General features: G+C 39.6%; 2 protein-coding genes across 2 annotated transcripts; both read left to right on the top strand.

Annotated features, from left to right (window-relative positions):
* The first annotated feature begins 4088 nt into the window (after window positions 1–4088).
* Window positions 4089–7473, top strand: LOC147864930 (pentatricopeptide repeat-containing protein At4g04370-like). Its single transcript, XM_087317594.1, has 2 exons — window positions 4089–4331; window positions 4467–7473. Exons 1-2 carry the CDS (start codon window positions 4209–4211, stop codon window positions 7404–7406), a joined length of 3063 nt encoding a protein of 1020 aa, XP_087173720.1. The 5' UTR covers window positions 4089–4208; the 3' UTR covers window positions 7407–7473.
* Window positions 7474–11271: 3798 nt separating this feature from the next.
* Window positions 11272–14900, top strand: LOC147864929 (uncharacterized). The gene is made up of 5 exons (XM_087317593.1): window positions 11272–11369; window positions 12575–12857; window positions 12935–13026; window positions 13872–14018; window positions 14758–14900. Exons 2-4 carry the CDS (start codon window positions 12578–12580, stop codon window positions 13989–13991), a joined length of 492 nt encoding a protein of 163 aa, XP_087173719.1. The 5' UTR covers window positions 11272–11369; window positions 12575–12577; the 3' UTR covers window positions 13992–14018; window positions 14758–14900.
* Window positions 14901–17004: the final 2104 nt, after the last annotated feature.

Here is a 17004-nt window from a genome sequence, read left to right as displayed (position 1 = left end):
TGCCGCTCTTCTTTGGTGCTGTAAACCACTGATCCGAATATGGGGCACTCAACAATTCGAGGATCCCCATACTGACCTTCTCTTTGAGTAGCTCCATCAACTTTGGAATGTGAGCTCTTAGTACTAGGATTGGTTTGAGGCTCCATGGCACATGCGGTACCGTGAAGGTCACCATTGGTTCCACGATTGTCGAGACGATGCACCCGATCTCCTCCGATGAGAAAGCAAAAACCTTCTTGTGACGTTTGAGCATTCCCCGGAACCTGTCCTCCTCTGCGGACAGTAGGAAGCCACCCCCACCAATCTTGAGCCTTTGTAGCGTCTCGTTGGTGAATCGGTATCCTATCCCACACGGGTCTCGTAAACTCGGGTCGGTCGTGACCCCTTTCATCCAGTCCCAGTTGTCCTCTGGTAAGGGTGATGCAAATGGTCTCACCTTCCAATCCACAATCTTGTACTTGGTGCTAACCTGGGCAATCCGACCCGCCCTGACCAACCGTCACAATGTCTCTGAGGGTGTCATCGAATGAGATTGCCTTCATGGAATCATTGATTGAGATGTCGGGGCCCATGGCTCCGTGTGCCCTTAAGCGCCCCTTGAGCCATCATCTTTCTTGACCATTGATGATGGTTACAATACAACCTCCATTCTCGGAGAGCCAAAAATTCCTACCTATGGTACAAGTGTGGGGTTTCGGATGGATGTCCGGACTATCGCCTCCCCACACCTTTATAGCCCTCTTCAAAAATCCTCTCGGCCTTCTCCGCCGAGAGAGTCCTTGTTACACTCGTGGTTCATCCGAACTGTCAAGATGTGAACGGAGTTCCAACCGCCCTTGCTCTTTATCCTTGCATAGGCTGATACGTTATCTAGGGAGGTGAGATTGATGGGTCTTAACTCCCTCTCCTCTCACCGACATACTCAATGCCCACTACTCCCTACACCCATACTTCATGTGCCTACCTCTAGTCTACAAAGTGCACATCACCTTTATACCTTTACATCTTACTTTTCCTCCTTACATTTGTCTATTATTCCTATGTTACAATTTTCCTAAGTTCACGTGCAATGTTGCACATCTTGTTTTATTCCTCCTGCTCGGGTTTTCTCACCATGACCAAAAATCCTCACGACACCGGCTCCTTCTTCACATCTCCTATCCAGACCGGACTCTCTATTGTTGCCCTTGCTCAATGCAGTCGCATGTAGTGGCTATTGGCATACTCCTCTTCCCCCACCACTTCATCGATGTGTATTGTCTTCACCTTGTCCGGTTTATCGCTTTTCTAGCTCCGTTGAGAGCCGCTTCCTCTTCACATAGTCGATGATCATATCTTTGAATTCTTTCTTAGCAATGCCCAACACTTCTCGCAGTGTGAATTCCACCTGACTGTCGAGGATTCGCTCCTCCATGACCTTTCGTAGGTATGTTGACTTCTCTATTTTCGAGCTCAACCGGAAGCTCCAAAAATTTTCCGTTCCCTTTCCTTGTGGGTCGATCGGACCACGCCCTCTCCCCTTTGGCTCATCCCGGGTATTGTATTTGCCTGAGGGGTCCGCCCCTCCGGCCTTTCCGACCTGCTTGTCATCTACCAGAACCTCGAAGTTCTGGCATGCAGCTTCTACGAAGTTGGTTTTCTCTTCACCGATGACCTCTCAGACCCGTCTCTCTGTGCGGTCCGCCTCTTCCTTCGTAAGCTTCTTCCTAGAGAAGCTTTCCAACACCATCGGCCAGAATCCGGTGTTGCTCCCCATCCCGACGCTCTTATATCCTCCAACCCGGATACCTGCCGATGTCGAGTAGTGGATGGCTTCGACGCGTCACATCATTGCCTCCTCCATTATCCTCTTCATGTTGCCTCGTCCAATGTTCATCTTGAGGGGCTTCCGTGTTTCGCTAGCATGCGCGCGGCCATTCAATAGGTAAACGACGATGTTCCTCAACACCTCTGTGAAATCGGCGTAGTCCCTTCGAATGTGGTCGACACCGCCGCACCACATGCATCTAAAGCTATTGACCCCTGGCATCCCTCCGAGCTTGAGCAATCTGGAGGTTCCACACCATCTTCGTCTGATCGAGTCGACACCTCGCCCATTATCCCTCTGGTGGTCGGGCATGTCGATGACATCCTCTCATCATTCGATTCACGTCGTTTATCGAAACAAATGAATACCCATTTGACTACGGCCTAGTCGGTCGTAAGGCCATCGTCCGTCTTTAGGAGGAGACCTACCTTCTCACGATCACGCGAGTCGACCGACTTGATGAATAATAGGACTTTGCCCGTATTGAGCATGGTCCAATCCAACACCAAGAGTTGTGAAAATCGCTTCTCGAATTTGTGGAGAGGTGTTGTCGTATTCCGGCCCTTTCCTTGGAGTTCGACCCACTCCATGAACTCCTTCTTTGACAACTGAAGCGAGTCATTGAAAGTTGTACCTTTCGAGGAGCCGATCCTCGAACTCCGATCAATTACGACAGTCGGCATGAATCTCGAGCAGCTCGACGTGGATGCTTGGTGTGGCAACTCAGGCAAATCCGGACAATCGAGTGTCGTCCGGAATGTTCCTCATCAACATTTCGGCCTTGAAGGCCTCCAAGTAACTCATGACGTCCCGTTTGCTGAATTGGCCTATCGTGCTGACGACAGTTTTGATGGCCTTGTCAAGGCCAACTGAGCTCTCCCTGGCATTCACAAGGCAGTCAACAGCCGCCGCCATGGCCTCTGCTAGCTCGTCTCCCCTCATTCCTTTCATGTCGGATTCACCAAAGAAGTCGCGGAAATCCGCGGCTTGCGGGCCGGGTCGGGTTGGGTGGGACCATCGGGGTCTAGGACCAAGGAGCCTAAGAATGAGTGGCTACTAAGCTTGCGGTGACCTATCCGGCTCGATTTCCGGAGTCCTTTATTGAGCACACGAGCTCGTAGAACGACATCCAATCCGGCCCTATTGCCGGATTCCAAAATATGAGCTCACAGGCTCATAGGCTTAGGTGGTATGTGCAAAACATATGAGGGAATAGATAACACCTTCCTGGACACAGAAGACAAAGAGAGAATTGTGAACACAACCAGATAGACCAGAACAAACTGATGCACACACAACACATTGGACACAACAATATCGAGTAATCGATTAAATATTGTGAAAGAATACAAGGTTGGCCTTGGGCTAGGAAATAGAGCTTCGAGCTCAGCAAACACTCCGACTGGTGAGCCTCTAGTCGGGAGCACATGAGCTTCTTTCGCGAGTAGAGGCCTCACACCCACTAACTGACTGAGCAAAACAGGAAACTTGCAATACTCGACTTCACAAACCGACAACACCTCCCCCTCCTGAAAATGATCGATCCCCCTACAACATACACTTTCCCTCCCTTTTATAGCTCCAAGGAGCGAGAGGGTCGACGTTACATCTGGCTGTTATTACATAGGTCGCTTTTGTTAGAGATTCCCTCACGATTTTCTGCCATCACACGCTAACATCCTCCTCTTTTTGTGGAATCATAAAAGTACCTATTAAAATACTCTACCTTGTACTTATTAATACTTCGATATTTACAATTGGTTATACACAAGACTTCATTCATGTGCATTCGTGCACTCTCTTGTTCACACGCACTCGGTGAGCCTTCTTCTTGTGGCTGGAATCCACATGGAGCCCAATGACAAGTGGGAACACGCAATGGTCCAAGGGTCTCCGTCCACCTACTACTGGGACAAGCCCACATGGAGCACAATGACACATTGGAACAGGCCATGATCCAAGGGTCTTGGTCCACCTACTATTGGGACAAGCCCACATGGAGCCCAATGACACATGGGAACACACAATGGTCCAAGGGTCTCGGTCCGCCTACTACTGGGGACACCAATGACACGTGGGAATACGCAATGGTCCAGAGGCGTTGGTTGGTAAAGGTCGCGGGATGTGTACACTCAAGAGATGGCAAAGACAGAGAAGGTGATTAATTGATTATAGATACATATATGTATATCATATACATATGTATAGATTTGATAGAGAGACGTTATTATGGAGTGAGTGATACGTTTTTGTGGGTAGAGAGAGGTCAAGTGAGATTTGAACCCAAGACTTGAGGAGGGAAATAGGATGTGGAAACTACCAAGCATGTCTTCTTTACTGCTATAAGCTACAGCTCTAACATGGAAACAAGAAGCAGAAGAAGAAGAAGAAGAAGAAATTAATGCTGCCCCAAGAGCTTATGCGGGGATTGAAGAAATCTAGTGGCTCCTCTACAAAGACGCATCTCTTATGGAAAGACTTCTTCACAAATCCTACACAGTGGTATGACAATCGTAACACCAAGGTAAGCGATGATGATAATGATGAGAAAGAGAGAGATTTGCATGCAGTAGCTCTTTATTTTTCGTTTTTTCTTCAGAACGTGTGTATATGTCTGCGTGTTGATAAATTTTCTTTTTTACTTTCTCTTTTCATCCAGAGTACATCCAAATCTCCTGATTTTAGAAACACCATGACTCGTGAATCTTTGTGGATTGATGGGTTATATAATCCCCATTGGCTTCATGAAGATCTCAGAAGAAGAAGAGCATTTTTAGCTACAGAGCAATGTAAGGAGATTAATAGGAATGGAAGTCATAAGCAAGATTTCACTGTGATGGCCGTACTCAAGGCATGTGCAAGAAAGAAGGATATATGTGAAGGCACCAGATTACATAATCAACTTCTGAAAAAGAAGATACTGGGAAATAACCCTTTTATAGCTAGTGCTTTGATTAGTATGTATGCTAGATGTGGTATGATTCTGAAAGCTCAAGAAGTGCTCGATGAGCTTCCTTTTCGTGATGTAGTCTCTTGGTCTGCTCTAATCTCAGGCTATTCTCAACATGGTCAAGATCACACAGCATTGATCTGTTTTGAACAAATGCAAAATGAAGGGATCTCGCCAGATGTTGTCGCTTTTTCTTGTGTTTTGAAGGCATGTGGCCACACTGGCTCTATACACAAGGGGGAGAAAATTCATGAAGAGATTGTGAGTAAAGGCTTATTGGAAAGGAACATTATACTAGGTAATGTTTTAGTGGATATGTATACTCGATGTGGAGTGCTTGAGAAAGCCCACAAGGTTTTTATAGAACTTCCAGTCCGAGATGTAGTCTCTTGGTCAACGTTGATTGCAGGTTATGCTGAATGTGGACGCTGCCATGAGGCATTACTTTGTTTCGATCAAATGCTAAGTGAAGAAATTAGCCCAAATTCTATTACATTCACGTGCATTCTGAAGGCATGTGGTAGCATAGGGGCTATAGATAAAGGAAAGCAAATTCATGAGGAGATTACTACCATGGGCTTGTTGAAGAACGATATTGTCCTTGGTAATGCTTTGGTTGATATGTATGCTAAATGTGGTGCGTTCGGAAAAGCACAGAAGGTGCTCGCGGAGATTCCTATTAGAAACACACTCTCTTGGAATGCACTAATGGCAGGGTATGTTCAACAGGGGCAATGCCATGAGGCACTGAACTGTCTTCAACAAATGCAAAGAGATGGCCTCTCTCCAAATTTGTCAACATATCTTTGTATAATTAAAGCTTGTGGGAACATTGGAGCTATAGACAATGGGAAATTGATTCATCATGAAATCTTGAGTAAGGGCGTGTTAGGGAAGGATAGTCTACTTGGGAGTGCTTTGGTAGGCATGTATGCTAAATGTGGTATGCTCGGAAAAGCAAAAGATGTGTTTGAAGAGCTTCCTGTTCAAGATGTGGTCTCTTGGTCTGCACTAATCTCAGGATATGCACACAAGGGGCAATGTCATGAAGCACTTTTATGTTTTAAACAAATGCGAAGCTGTGGTCTCTCACCTGATGTGGTTACCTTCATTTGCATTCTAAAAGCTTGTGGCTACACACGAGCTATAAACGAAGGGAAACTAATTCATGATGAGGTTGTGGATGAGGGGTTGTTGGATAAGGATATTGCACTAGGGACTGCTTTGGTAGATATGTATGCCAAATGTGGTATGCTTGGGAAAGCACAAGAAGTACTTGGAGAACTCGTTGCTTGTAATGAAGCCACTTGGAATGCTCTAATTGCAGGATATGTGGAGCAAGGGCAATGCCTTGATGCATTGACCTGTTTTGAACAGATGCAAAGACAGGGACACTATGCAAGCACCATCACTTATACTTGCATCTTGAAAGCTTGTGGAAGTGCAGGAGCCCTAGACACAGGCAAACAAATTCATGATGAGATTTTGAGTAAGGGGTTATTAGAGAATGACACTGTGCTTGGCAATGCTTTGGTGGATATGTATGCCAAATGTGGGTTCCCGGAAAAGGCACAAAAGGTGCTAGAAGATCTGCATGTTCAAGATGTAGTGTCTTGGAATGCACTAATTACAGGGTTTGTACAACAAGAGCTCTGTCATGAAGCATTGTTTTGTTTCAAGAAGATGCAAAACAAGGGCTTTTCTTCAGATGAAGTCACACTAATTTGCATCTTAAAAGCGTGTGGTAGCACAGGGGCAATAAACACTGGCAAACAAATTCATGGTGACATATTGAGAAGGGGTTTATTAGATAAAGATATAGTACTTGGTGGTGCTTTAGTAGACATGTATGCAAAATGCGGTATGCTTGCCTTAGCACAATATGTGCTTGAAGAACTTCCTTTTAGAAACATAGTATCTTGGTCTTCATTAATTGCTGGTTATGCTCACCAAGGGAAAGGTTATGAAGCACTGAAATGTTTTGAAAGGATGCAAAGTGAAGGAATTGATCCGAATAATGTCACTTTCCTTTGTATACTTACTGCGTGTTCTCGCACGGGTTTATGGGATGAGGGAAATTCTCTTTTCGAGAGTATGACAAGTAAATATGGTATCAGTCCAAGTGTTGAGCACCGTAATTGCATTGCGTCTTTTCTTGGATTTATAGGCCATTTTGACAAGGCAATGTTACTTGCTCAGATGATACCTCCTTGTGATTATGATGTTCTTTGGCTTGCACTATTGAGTGCTTGTAGAAAATGGGGAAATTTGAAACTTGCAAATTTGGTTTTTGATCAAGCAATAAAATTAAAAAAGGGTTGTGATTCAGCCTATGCTCTTATGGCGAATGTTAGTGCAAATCTGGGTATTCAAAAAGAGGCAGGAAATATTGATCCTTTGAGTCTAAATTATGATGCTTTGGTGAAGCAAGGAAATAATCTGTGGTTTAATGCAAGGTTAGAGAATGCAAAACATTCTCGAAGTAAAGACATATATGAAGAGATGGAAACTATTACCTTTCAAATGTCGAGGGTGCAAAACAGTAGATGTAATAGAAAATATGTGCTAGGTGAACTAACTAACTTTAGTGGCCACCACTATAAAATGAAAATGATTTGTGATCACTCTATTGTCCCTCATTATAAGTAAATAGGAACTTAATATGTAAATATATATTAACATGAAACATAGGTACAATTGCAATGTAGGGTGTATCAGATTCTTCTTCACTAAGAAAATATGGGTTGAATATTACATTTGTTAAAATATGCTTTGGAGTTGTCATGCTATGTATATACAAGGGAAGTGTGAAGCATAGTATATACAATGGTGTAGCCAAGAAACCCAGCTATACCACATAGGAACACAACGTTAAATGAACTAAAATGGTGTTGTATGTCTCCATGTAATATATTATTTATTCCAAAATTAAAGAAAGGCAACAATGCTTCCAAGCTTTAAGGAAAGCATCCCTAATTTCTAGGGTTCCCTAGGAAAAACCAAATGGTGCAACTAACTTCGCCAAATAAATGTCAAAGTTTCAAAGTATTGTCATGTTCACCCCCAAGGACTTGGAACTCCAACCCTTCCAAATGCTCCATAACAAAGCACTAGCAATTGTGTTGAAGATTGTATCCTTGTGATGATCCCTAGAATCATGTCTAAAACCTGAAACCTCTCTTTTCTATTTATTAATGATATATATGAAGGAATATAGGTCGCCGTTATGGTTGCCTACATAGAAGAAGGGATGTTTGAAAGGTCAAATTGCCTTTTCCGATTTTGTCAAGTGAGGAATTGGATAAGTTAATGTCTTGGTTGTAAGTTGTAACTGTCATTTATAGCCCTTTAGAGAAGACTTTAAGAAAACAAACTCCTCTTCCTTTCAAACGATTCAACAAGAATGGATAGAACCCTCATATTACCTTCACTTTTTGGAGAGTTGATTTAGCTTCTCTTTCAACAACGTATATGCTTCATTTGTCATATTGTTTCCCTCGTAATGGATAGGTTTATGATAAGTTTAGGCTTGTTAAGAAATATCACCACGAATAACAAAAAATGTTTGTTTATGATGAATTCCCCCCTCATTTGTAGTTGGGCCGAAAGAGAGTTATCAAATGGTATTTTGATTTCTACAAATAATTAGAAGACATGTAAACCAAATAAAGGTGCCTCATTTTTTGAAAGAATATATTTGAGGCTATGCTCATGAAATGATGAAAAAAATATTTCAACTTTTCTAACCATTGTGGAGTTGAGAGCCGAGCTACCAACTCGTAGATCCAAAGACTTTGAAGGGGTTATATCAACCTAGCATATCTTGTAACATGTCATGAATCTCATGCTTGATCCAAGACAATTTGAATTCCGAGTTACATTGCTAATAGCTAAAGCCTCCCACCTCAAATAGTAGAAACCCATGGGTTCTTCAAAATTTATTGGACCTTAAATAAGCATGACAGTTAATTCATTGACTATCATTCAAGTGATTTGATTTTAAATACAAGAGAAAGACAAGTGCCAATCCAAATTTTGGTAAATCTCCCTACTTCATCCACATAATCTTACTCTAGATTTAAGGCATGGAATAATTGTAGATGTAGTCAACAAAATCTGCACTATTGATAAAGATAAATTTGCAGTTAGTGTTGTGTACATTATTTGACTATTGTTTGAAGTTATCTTTATATGTTGTTTCCTTGAGCATAGAGAAAGCTCATGAAAACCTCAAAATCACAAATTATTTAAGAGTGTCGTCATATAGGAGACCCTCATTTATATGAAGAATTAATGTGCCTAAAGGAAATTTTGTTCATGCATGTTTAATTTTAATGAGCCTAAGGGAAATTTCGTTTATGCTTCGCAACTTTCAATAGTAACTTTTTGCATGAACCTCCGTTAAGAAATTAGACCACACAAGTCAAGAAATGCGCACTCTATTCATAATTAATCACCAAAAAAATTGAGATATTTGTGGAATACCACGATCAATCATCACACTACATTCATTGTGTTCTCATGTTATCATACTTTAAATGATGAGGTCAACACATCCTTTTACAAGTGATCCGAAAGATCTTGTCCTGATGGAAATCACATCTTCATGTCACCTTATGTCATAGTAAATTGTATCATAAATGATCTTATCACATTATATTCATAATTATATGTCTCACCCTATCTCATCACACCAACTGCCATCATTTCAACACAACATCATAACATATTCATGTATTCTACCTTTTTTCACTTGATCTTATCCTATTACACATGACACGATCATGAAAGAAACCAGATCATACTCTTCTAAATAAGAGTCAAAATCAAAATCTTAGTAGTCATTCATAAGATTATAAATCATTATGAACATATGTATTTCTTATAATGTAATATCTCACATTTGGAATGTATTCTTTACAGCTAAGATTTAGGCACATACTTGCATATAGTTGTGTAATATTTAACAAATTTACACAATAAAACTTCCATTTAGAAGATAGACACTCAATTTTACAATATCTATCCATGCAGAAGTACTATTGTGTGTATCATTCATCTTGATGCAACAAGTCTTACTCCATAGAAAACGGAGAATAGTGAACAAGGATTTTACTAAATCATCTCTAGTGTAAGGTAGAGAAACTATGAAAATGCTACCAACTCCTTAATGTCTATGTGATGCCAACCAAAGCTATGTGAAGATGTTAAAATTATTGATGAGACATTGTGTTAAAATTGTTAGAGCAAGACAAAATCAGCCAATAATGCAAGAACCACATAAATATGAAAGAAAACCTTCCAAAATAAAATCAACATGTCTAGATTCTAATATATAAGTTATAACAATGCTAAACTAGACCTTGTTGGTCATGGTTCATACAACTATTGAACTAAAATGTTGTACTAAACCCATATATACCTATAGGCTATACTTATGTCTATCTATCTATCTATATATTAGAGGGAAACTTTAGGGTATGTAACATTGTTAATGCTTAAAGGAAATCCCTCATAGACTTTGGTAGTTCAAGGTATGCATTACATTTATGAGATCACCCCCACAAGCAACATAAAAAGAGAGGGAACACAAGAGTATCGTTTGTGAATATTTGAATCCTCTATGAAATTGCAAGGCTATAGTAGTGAAATCCGTACAACAAACAAGTTCAACCCAAGGGGTTGAACATAACCACGAATGAAGGGGTATAAAAAAGAAGACAATGGGCTTGATATTATGTGTGGTGCATGTTGATGCAATCGTTGGATATAATGGGTTCTTTAGGAAAAAATTCAGGCATGAAACTGTTAGCTCACACATATCTAGCCAATGACACGCCATGGGTTTCCATCACAGGAAACCAACAAAGCCAATGCGAAGGAACACAAGCTCATCCTACATCTCTAGCTGCGAGCAAATCCTCTGCCACACGAACATGGATCCTTATTGTGGCGGAGAGGTTTGTAGTAGTGGGCCCTCTCGGCAAGGAACATAGTCTACCTACACATACACATGGGGGATTTGTAGTTTTGCTACCATTGATATCACACAGGGAGTTCCATGGTCCGGGCGGACAAACAAGCCATCCCCAAACGCCGATACGATCAAGATCCAGGCCTTTCATTTAGCACGACCCGAGTGATCCGAGCCATCCATTCCAAACACACTTGATTTCCCATGGGGAGTTCCATCGCCCGGCGGGGCAAACGAGCCATCCCCGAACGCCAATACGATCAAGATCTTCGGCCTTTCATTTAGCACGGACCAAACGATCCGAGCCGTCCATTCGAAAGACACGTGATTTCACACGGGGAGTTCCATCGCCCGGTGGGGCAAACGAGCCATCCCCGAATGCCGATACGATCAAGATCTTCGGCCTTTCATTTAGCACGGACCAAACGATCCGAGCCGTCCATTCGAAAGACACTTGATTTCACACGGGGAGGTCCTTTGTCCGGCCGGACAAATCCCCCCCCCCCCCCCACCCCCCAAATTCCTGTCTCGTTTCTGCATCCATCCATCCATCCATCCATCCATGGTTCCTTCTTCTCACACATCTATCTGTCTCACGCTCCCGAAGCTCCTGGCGCAGACGTTCTTCCTCTCTCAAGGTACGGTATTCCTTCTCACCTCCGGGTCCCTTCGTTTTCCCCTCCCCACAAACGAGCTGTTTCTGGCAAGAAAACTAACTGCCCTCCCGCAATCTTTGAGCAAGTCTAACTGGTTAACTTCAATTAATCTCTCGACCAAAATATCATCGATTAATTTCTACATTCTGTCATTTTTTTCGAACAATAATCAATTAAGTTAAGTCGCATTTTTCAGCAGAAACATCATAATTAATTTCTGCAGTTTGTTATCTTGAGTCATCATGATGAAATTCTCAACGTTTTTGAGGAAAACATGTAATGTTTGCATGTGCTAAATTATTTGCATTAAAGTGTATTTAGCTCTAAAGTTTAATTTCTTTGGTAGTTCGCTTTTTTTTCTAGAACTTACAAAAACGATCACAGTTTCTACAGAAAGGCCATGAAAAACTAGATAGTGCAAGCCTTCTTCTTTAAAACTACAATGTCGTGCGTTTCCTTGAATTAAATCTATCCGCAACTTGTTGTTTTTGCGATTCCAAATCTATCCATAATTCTGCACCTATCTTAAAATGAACAATATCCACAACCTTAAAGTTGATGTAAGTACAAGTCTAAATTTTCAGAGACAAAGATTCTTGATTTTGTTGTTGTACCACTATACTGTGTTCATTTATGTAGTGCCATAAATTCATAATTCTGTCATTTTCAAAGATAAATTCTCGAGTTGTGTCACTATACCATTATACTATGTACATATACATGATACCCTAAATCCTGTATTATGTTGTTTTGCACTCTAATGCTAAATCCAATTCCCAGACCTTTAGCGTATATTCTTTAAATGATTTTATGAAATCTCTTTGAGACATATCACTATAATTTTATACTAGTACGTCTTAAAAATCTGTAAAACAAAAACTGTCACACCATTGGAAAGAAACATGTTTCCATCAAGTACCTAGCTACGGTGCGAGTTGTATCAAAGCAGCAAATATTGATTTTATACAGAACCAAAATGCTTTAAGTGATAAATTCTTAATATTTATTTTGAATGTAATAACCTCTATAATGATGTGCTCGAAAGAAACATGTTAACCTTGAGTGGAAAGAGTAGCTAATTAATTGCTATCCATGATTCACAAAAAACTGTACATCTGCTGATTTTGCAGTATTGGATCATATTTTGTTAAATCTCCTCACAAATATCAAGATTTTGGGTATTACAGCATATGGCTATGATGATGGAAACTGCAATCTTTCCTGCAAGATTTAGGATTATTGGCACTGCAAAAAATAGCGACAAGGACAGTAGAAGAATAAGAACAAGTGGGAATTTCTTTACTGTTCGGAGTTCTGTAGAGGATGAGAACCCAACGCCTTCTCGTTTCTCTTTTGACTTGAGCAACATGCCTGATTTTGACATTAACCGCAATAGACGTGCCAATTACAATGCTCGTCGTAGGATCGTACAAAATAGAGGCGTCCCTGATATCCATCCCGAAATCTTTGGTAATTTCTTCTTTTAGATTATTCTCTTCCTTTTTGAATAGCATTTTATTTCAATATCTTCTTCATTTCATCTGTAGGGCAGGCTACTAAAATTGAAAAGCTTTGGAAAGAATGGAATTCTGCTTATAGAGATAGCTTTTCTCGAGGCCTCGAAGACCTTGCACCTGAGGTAAGATGCTACTTTACATTCTTGTATTTCATGTTCAACGTACTGAGGGTTTTATTTCTGCCACAGGAAATTTCTGAATAGCCACATATTCCAGTTTTTTGTTCCTTTTAAATCAATAGTGGACATTTGGTCTTTTTAATGCTTTCACTTCTTCTTCTCTTTTGTCGTGGAAGCTTAACATGGGAGAAAACAGAAATAGATATCAAACCTTCAGAAAGAGTATCTTTTATCATACAAAATGGTTTATAAATAAGACTTTGCAAGACTCGCCAATCTTCTCAAAGAATTGTCAATGAAGTGCGTTCAAACTGATAGCCAATTGTCCTTTTTGAAGTCCAGGCTTGGTTTTTTCCTCTCGAAACTAGAATATTCCCTTTTATTTGAAGTCTACCTCTCAAACTTTTGAAATATCGTTTCATCATTAGTGATTAAAGACTGAGCAGTTGGAAAATCATGACCTATTCTCTTCTTCAAAGAGCTTGACACAGCTGCATAGCTGTCTGGCATCAACCCTTGCAGCTTGTGTACAAGTCCTCTACAGCAAATTTGGCATTTGTATTTTTTGTAATTCCTAGCCATGTATTAATCTTGTATTTTTATTTTTATTTTTATGCTTCTTTTACCTGTCAGACTTGTTCTCTCAACTACTTGCACTTCCACATTTAACTTCTGAGCACTGTCCTTAATTATCTTACCAAGCTTCAATATGGACATGTCTTTGTTTTTGTAAAGTTGTATATGCTGTGAATAAAGGGAAGGTGTATTATTTTGTGAAGGAGTCAAATTGCAACCTGAAGTATTTATATTTTGCGTTTGATTTTGGTTGCTTTGTGTTTTTTGTACAGGTAATTGATCCGGAGGACGAGTTTATCATTTCCAATGATGGATTGTGGATTGAAAAGAAGTATCCTGATATCAAAACAAAGTCGACCATTATTACCAAGGAGGGTGAACTGTTGAATTGATTGTCTGTGAAGAGAGCCGCAGCTCATGTGAGATCAAAATATATGAATAATATATTGTCTTATTTAACTATGCTTTCGTAGGCTCCAAAAGTTTAGAAAATTCCTATATTCACTCATCCAATTACCATGTTGTTGGATTGTACATGTCAATCATTTTAGGAAGGCTGGAGCTCAAGAACTCAAAAAGAGCAACATGTTCCTGAATGTGTCACAAGTTTTCTGTGAGATCAGTTCAATGTTGAAAAAACTGAGCTTGTGGTGGTCAAAATAATTTATATCGTTATAATTTGCAGGGTGTAGGCTCCAAAAGTTTAGAAAATTCCTATATTCACTCATCCAATTACCATGTTGTTGGATTGTACATGTCAATCATTTTAGGAAGGCTGGAGCTCAAGAACTCAAAAAGAGCAACATGTTCCTGAATGTGTCACAAGTTTTCTGTGAGATCAGTTCAATGTTGCAAAAACTGAGCTTGTGGTGGTCAAAATAATTTATATCGTTATAATTTGCAGGGTTGATTCAATCAATAGAATATCCTTGATTAATTGTTGTATTGTATGAGTAACTTGAGTATTTTAAATCTGTATCAAGGGTATTGGCTAAATATATGTGAAGGTTACAGATAATGCTGGTTTATATGATGCCAAACTTGGTTGTAAACTCTGAGGCAATGCAGGGCAGACAGTCCTTTCAAAGAGAGATAATCATTGGAATACCATGTTTAGCCAGCCCAGATACATTTAGACAATACACTTGTTTTGGCTAGGATGTGCTTTTTTGCTGAAGGATCAGGGCCAAAACTTGGCGGTTGATTTTTGGAGCTGAAGGGTTTGCTCTCTGAAATATAGTCTTGATGTGCTGAAGATTAAATTAACACATAAACGTTTATCACAAAGCCTTAAAAAAGGAGATGCATGTCCATATCTATCTATCTATCTATCTATCTATCTATATATATATATATATATTTGCCAATTATCTGTATGTGTAGGTGTTTGAGTATTTTAAATTTAAAACTTGTAACCTATTTCTTATTGAGTAAGCTACCCAATGGGTTTTTTTGTTGCAAACAGTATGGTGTGTTCTATCTTGACAGACGCAGTGCTTACATGTCTGCTAATGCTTTATTCTAGCAACGGAAGTTGTTTGTTGTGGGATCTGCACTGCTGCATAAATTAGGCCCCTTCATGCATCGTATGTGAATAATTACATTTATGGCTTACAATATTTATTTACATGAATTACTGCTTCATATGAATAACAAGAATGACAGATGATCACATTTCCAACCAGCGAGTTTGTAATTTGCCCTTGAATTGTTGAAAAATCACCCAAAATTTTGAAGAAATACCCTGATCTTTTAAATTGGATCTGTCAAATAGATAGTGAATTATTACAAGCTTGTATGATCTTTTTATTGATTTCTTCTCCAAGCCATCATCATACATGTCAAACATTTGTTTTTATGTATATGATTGCTACATGTACAGTTATAGTTCTTTGGATTTAAAAAAAATGTGAAGCTGTTGGGCTTTAACATTTGTGATCCTTGAAATACTTCTAGTAACCAAACTACAGTCTCATGTTTATTTGTAAGGCTTTGACCAATAATTATATACAAAGAATAAAATTAATGCAAACATTTATAAAATGGAAAACCATAACAACTCAAAGATCAGCAAAACAATGCCAAGTATTATGTGCTTGCCATACTGTGGAATAATGTTATGTTTGCCATTGTTAATGCCAAAAGATGTAAAATTCATGATTATTAAAGTAACCTTGCAAGTATGATAGCAAAGAGTATGGATTGTGAAGTTTCATGTGTTAATTAGGGTTTGTTGTATGGTTAGCAAATTGGTTACATTGCAATGCTTTAATTACTTCCCCAACTATACTAAATAGTTTTCCTAGCTTATTGAAGCAATAGGTTATGAACACATCACCAAGACTTGGTAATAGTTATCGACTAAATTAGTTGTTAATAATCTCCCACGTCTTTGATGTCTTTGGCAAATGATAAAATCATGGCAAAGCCCATAGTAATTGAATTGACACTTTTAATGAGCATTGGCAAATATAAAGGATGTTTGATCACCGTTGAAAGTCCTTTTTATGAAAAGAGATGTTATTGTTAGTAAAGCATATGGAATTTCTAGTAAATGAATATATTGACCTTGCTTATCACAACATGGAGACACATCAAAGTAGGAGTGATACCCATTGGATCTATGGGATGAAACAAACTTGTCAAGAGGTTTGCTCCTTGGCTTGCCCTCTTAGATGGTTTATCTATTGAGTCAAAAAAGTTAGGGGTCTTATCTAACTAGCATCCTTTTTTTAGTAATGCTTATAATACTAGTGGTAAAACCTAAACATGAGGTCAATACCCATGAAAAATAAAGAGGATTCTAAAAGGCGTCATTTTGACATGAAAGTCCTTACATGCACTCGAAGTAAAAAATAAAAGTTTGAAGTGGGATATCCTCGAGGAGTCGACAATTCAACAGAGATTGTCTATCGGATTGCTTGAAGAAGCTAACTTTATGCAATTCTAGATGGTCCAAAGCGCTCAAATCTTGTTGATTGAAGGAAATAATCGTTGCTTGATAGGAATGCTTGGAATCTACCCAAAGATGTCTCCAAACCTTGTTCCCAGAAATCTCTAAAAAAGAGATGCACTAGTTTTGCGTATACATGCTTTGATCATCGTTTCTAATTCCCCACCATATGTTGCAAATGAAACGATGAAGTTATATTTCTCTTTGATTGATCAAGTGGGAACCACGCATTAGTAAGCATCAGCACATGAATAATACCCATTTGCCGATGCGAAAGAGACCACGAGTTATTGGATAGCCATAACCATGTTTTTCCACGAGAACTAAGGACATGGTGGAAGGGTCACAAAAGGCATTTACATTTTTTCGTAGAAGGGGATGAGCTTTAGAAACCGAACCAAACACACAAACAAGTGTTTCGGAGTGTTATACATATCCATTACAATACATAC

Source organism: Azolla caroliniana, unplaced genomic scaffold (assembly GCF_043228905.1).
Source record: "Azolla caroliniana isolate FFs.n. ecotype wild unplaced genomic scaffold, voAzoCaro1.0.p SCAF_4, whole genome shotgun sequence".
NCBI classification, from domain to species: Eukaryota; Viridiplantae; Streptophyta; class Polypodiopsida; order Salviniales; family Salviniaceae; genus Azolla; species Azolla caroliniana.
Note: the sequence above shows the minus strand (reverse complement) of the source record. Positions and strands in the feature narration are given on the sequence as shown.

Excerpts from the sequence above, each read along its gene's own strand:
- LOC147864929 (XM_087317593.1), top strand. The coding sequence starts at position 12,578 with ATGGCTATGATGATGGAAACTGCAATCTTTCCTGCAAGATTTAGGATT. Across the intron at positions 12,858-12,934 it reads TATCCATCCCGAAATCTTTG|GGCAGGCTACTAAAATTGAA; the intron begins GTAATTTCTTCT and ends TTTCATCTGTAG. Across the intron at positions 13,027-13,871 it reads TCGAAGACCTTGCACCTGAG|GTAATTGATCCGGAGGACGA; the intron begins GTAAGATGCTAC and ends TTTTTTGTACAG.
- LOC147864930 (XM_087317594.1), top strand. The coding sequence starts at position 4,209 with ATGCTGCCCCAAGAGCTTATGCGGGGATTGAAGAAATCTAGTGGCTCC. Across the intron at positions 4,332-4,466 it reads ATGACAATCGTAACACCAAG|AGTACATCCAAATCTCCTGA; the intron begins GTAAGCGATGAT and ends CTTTTCATCCAG.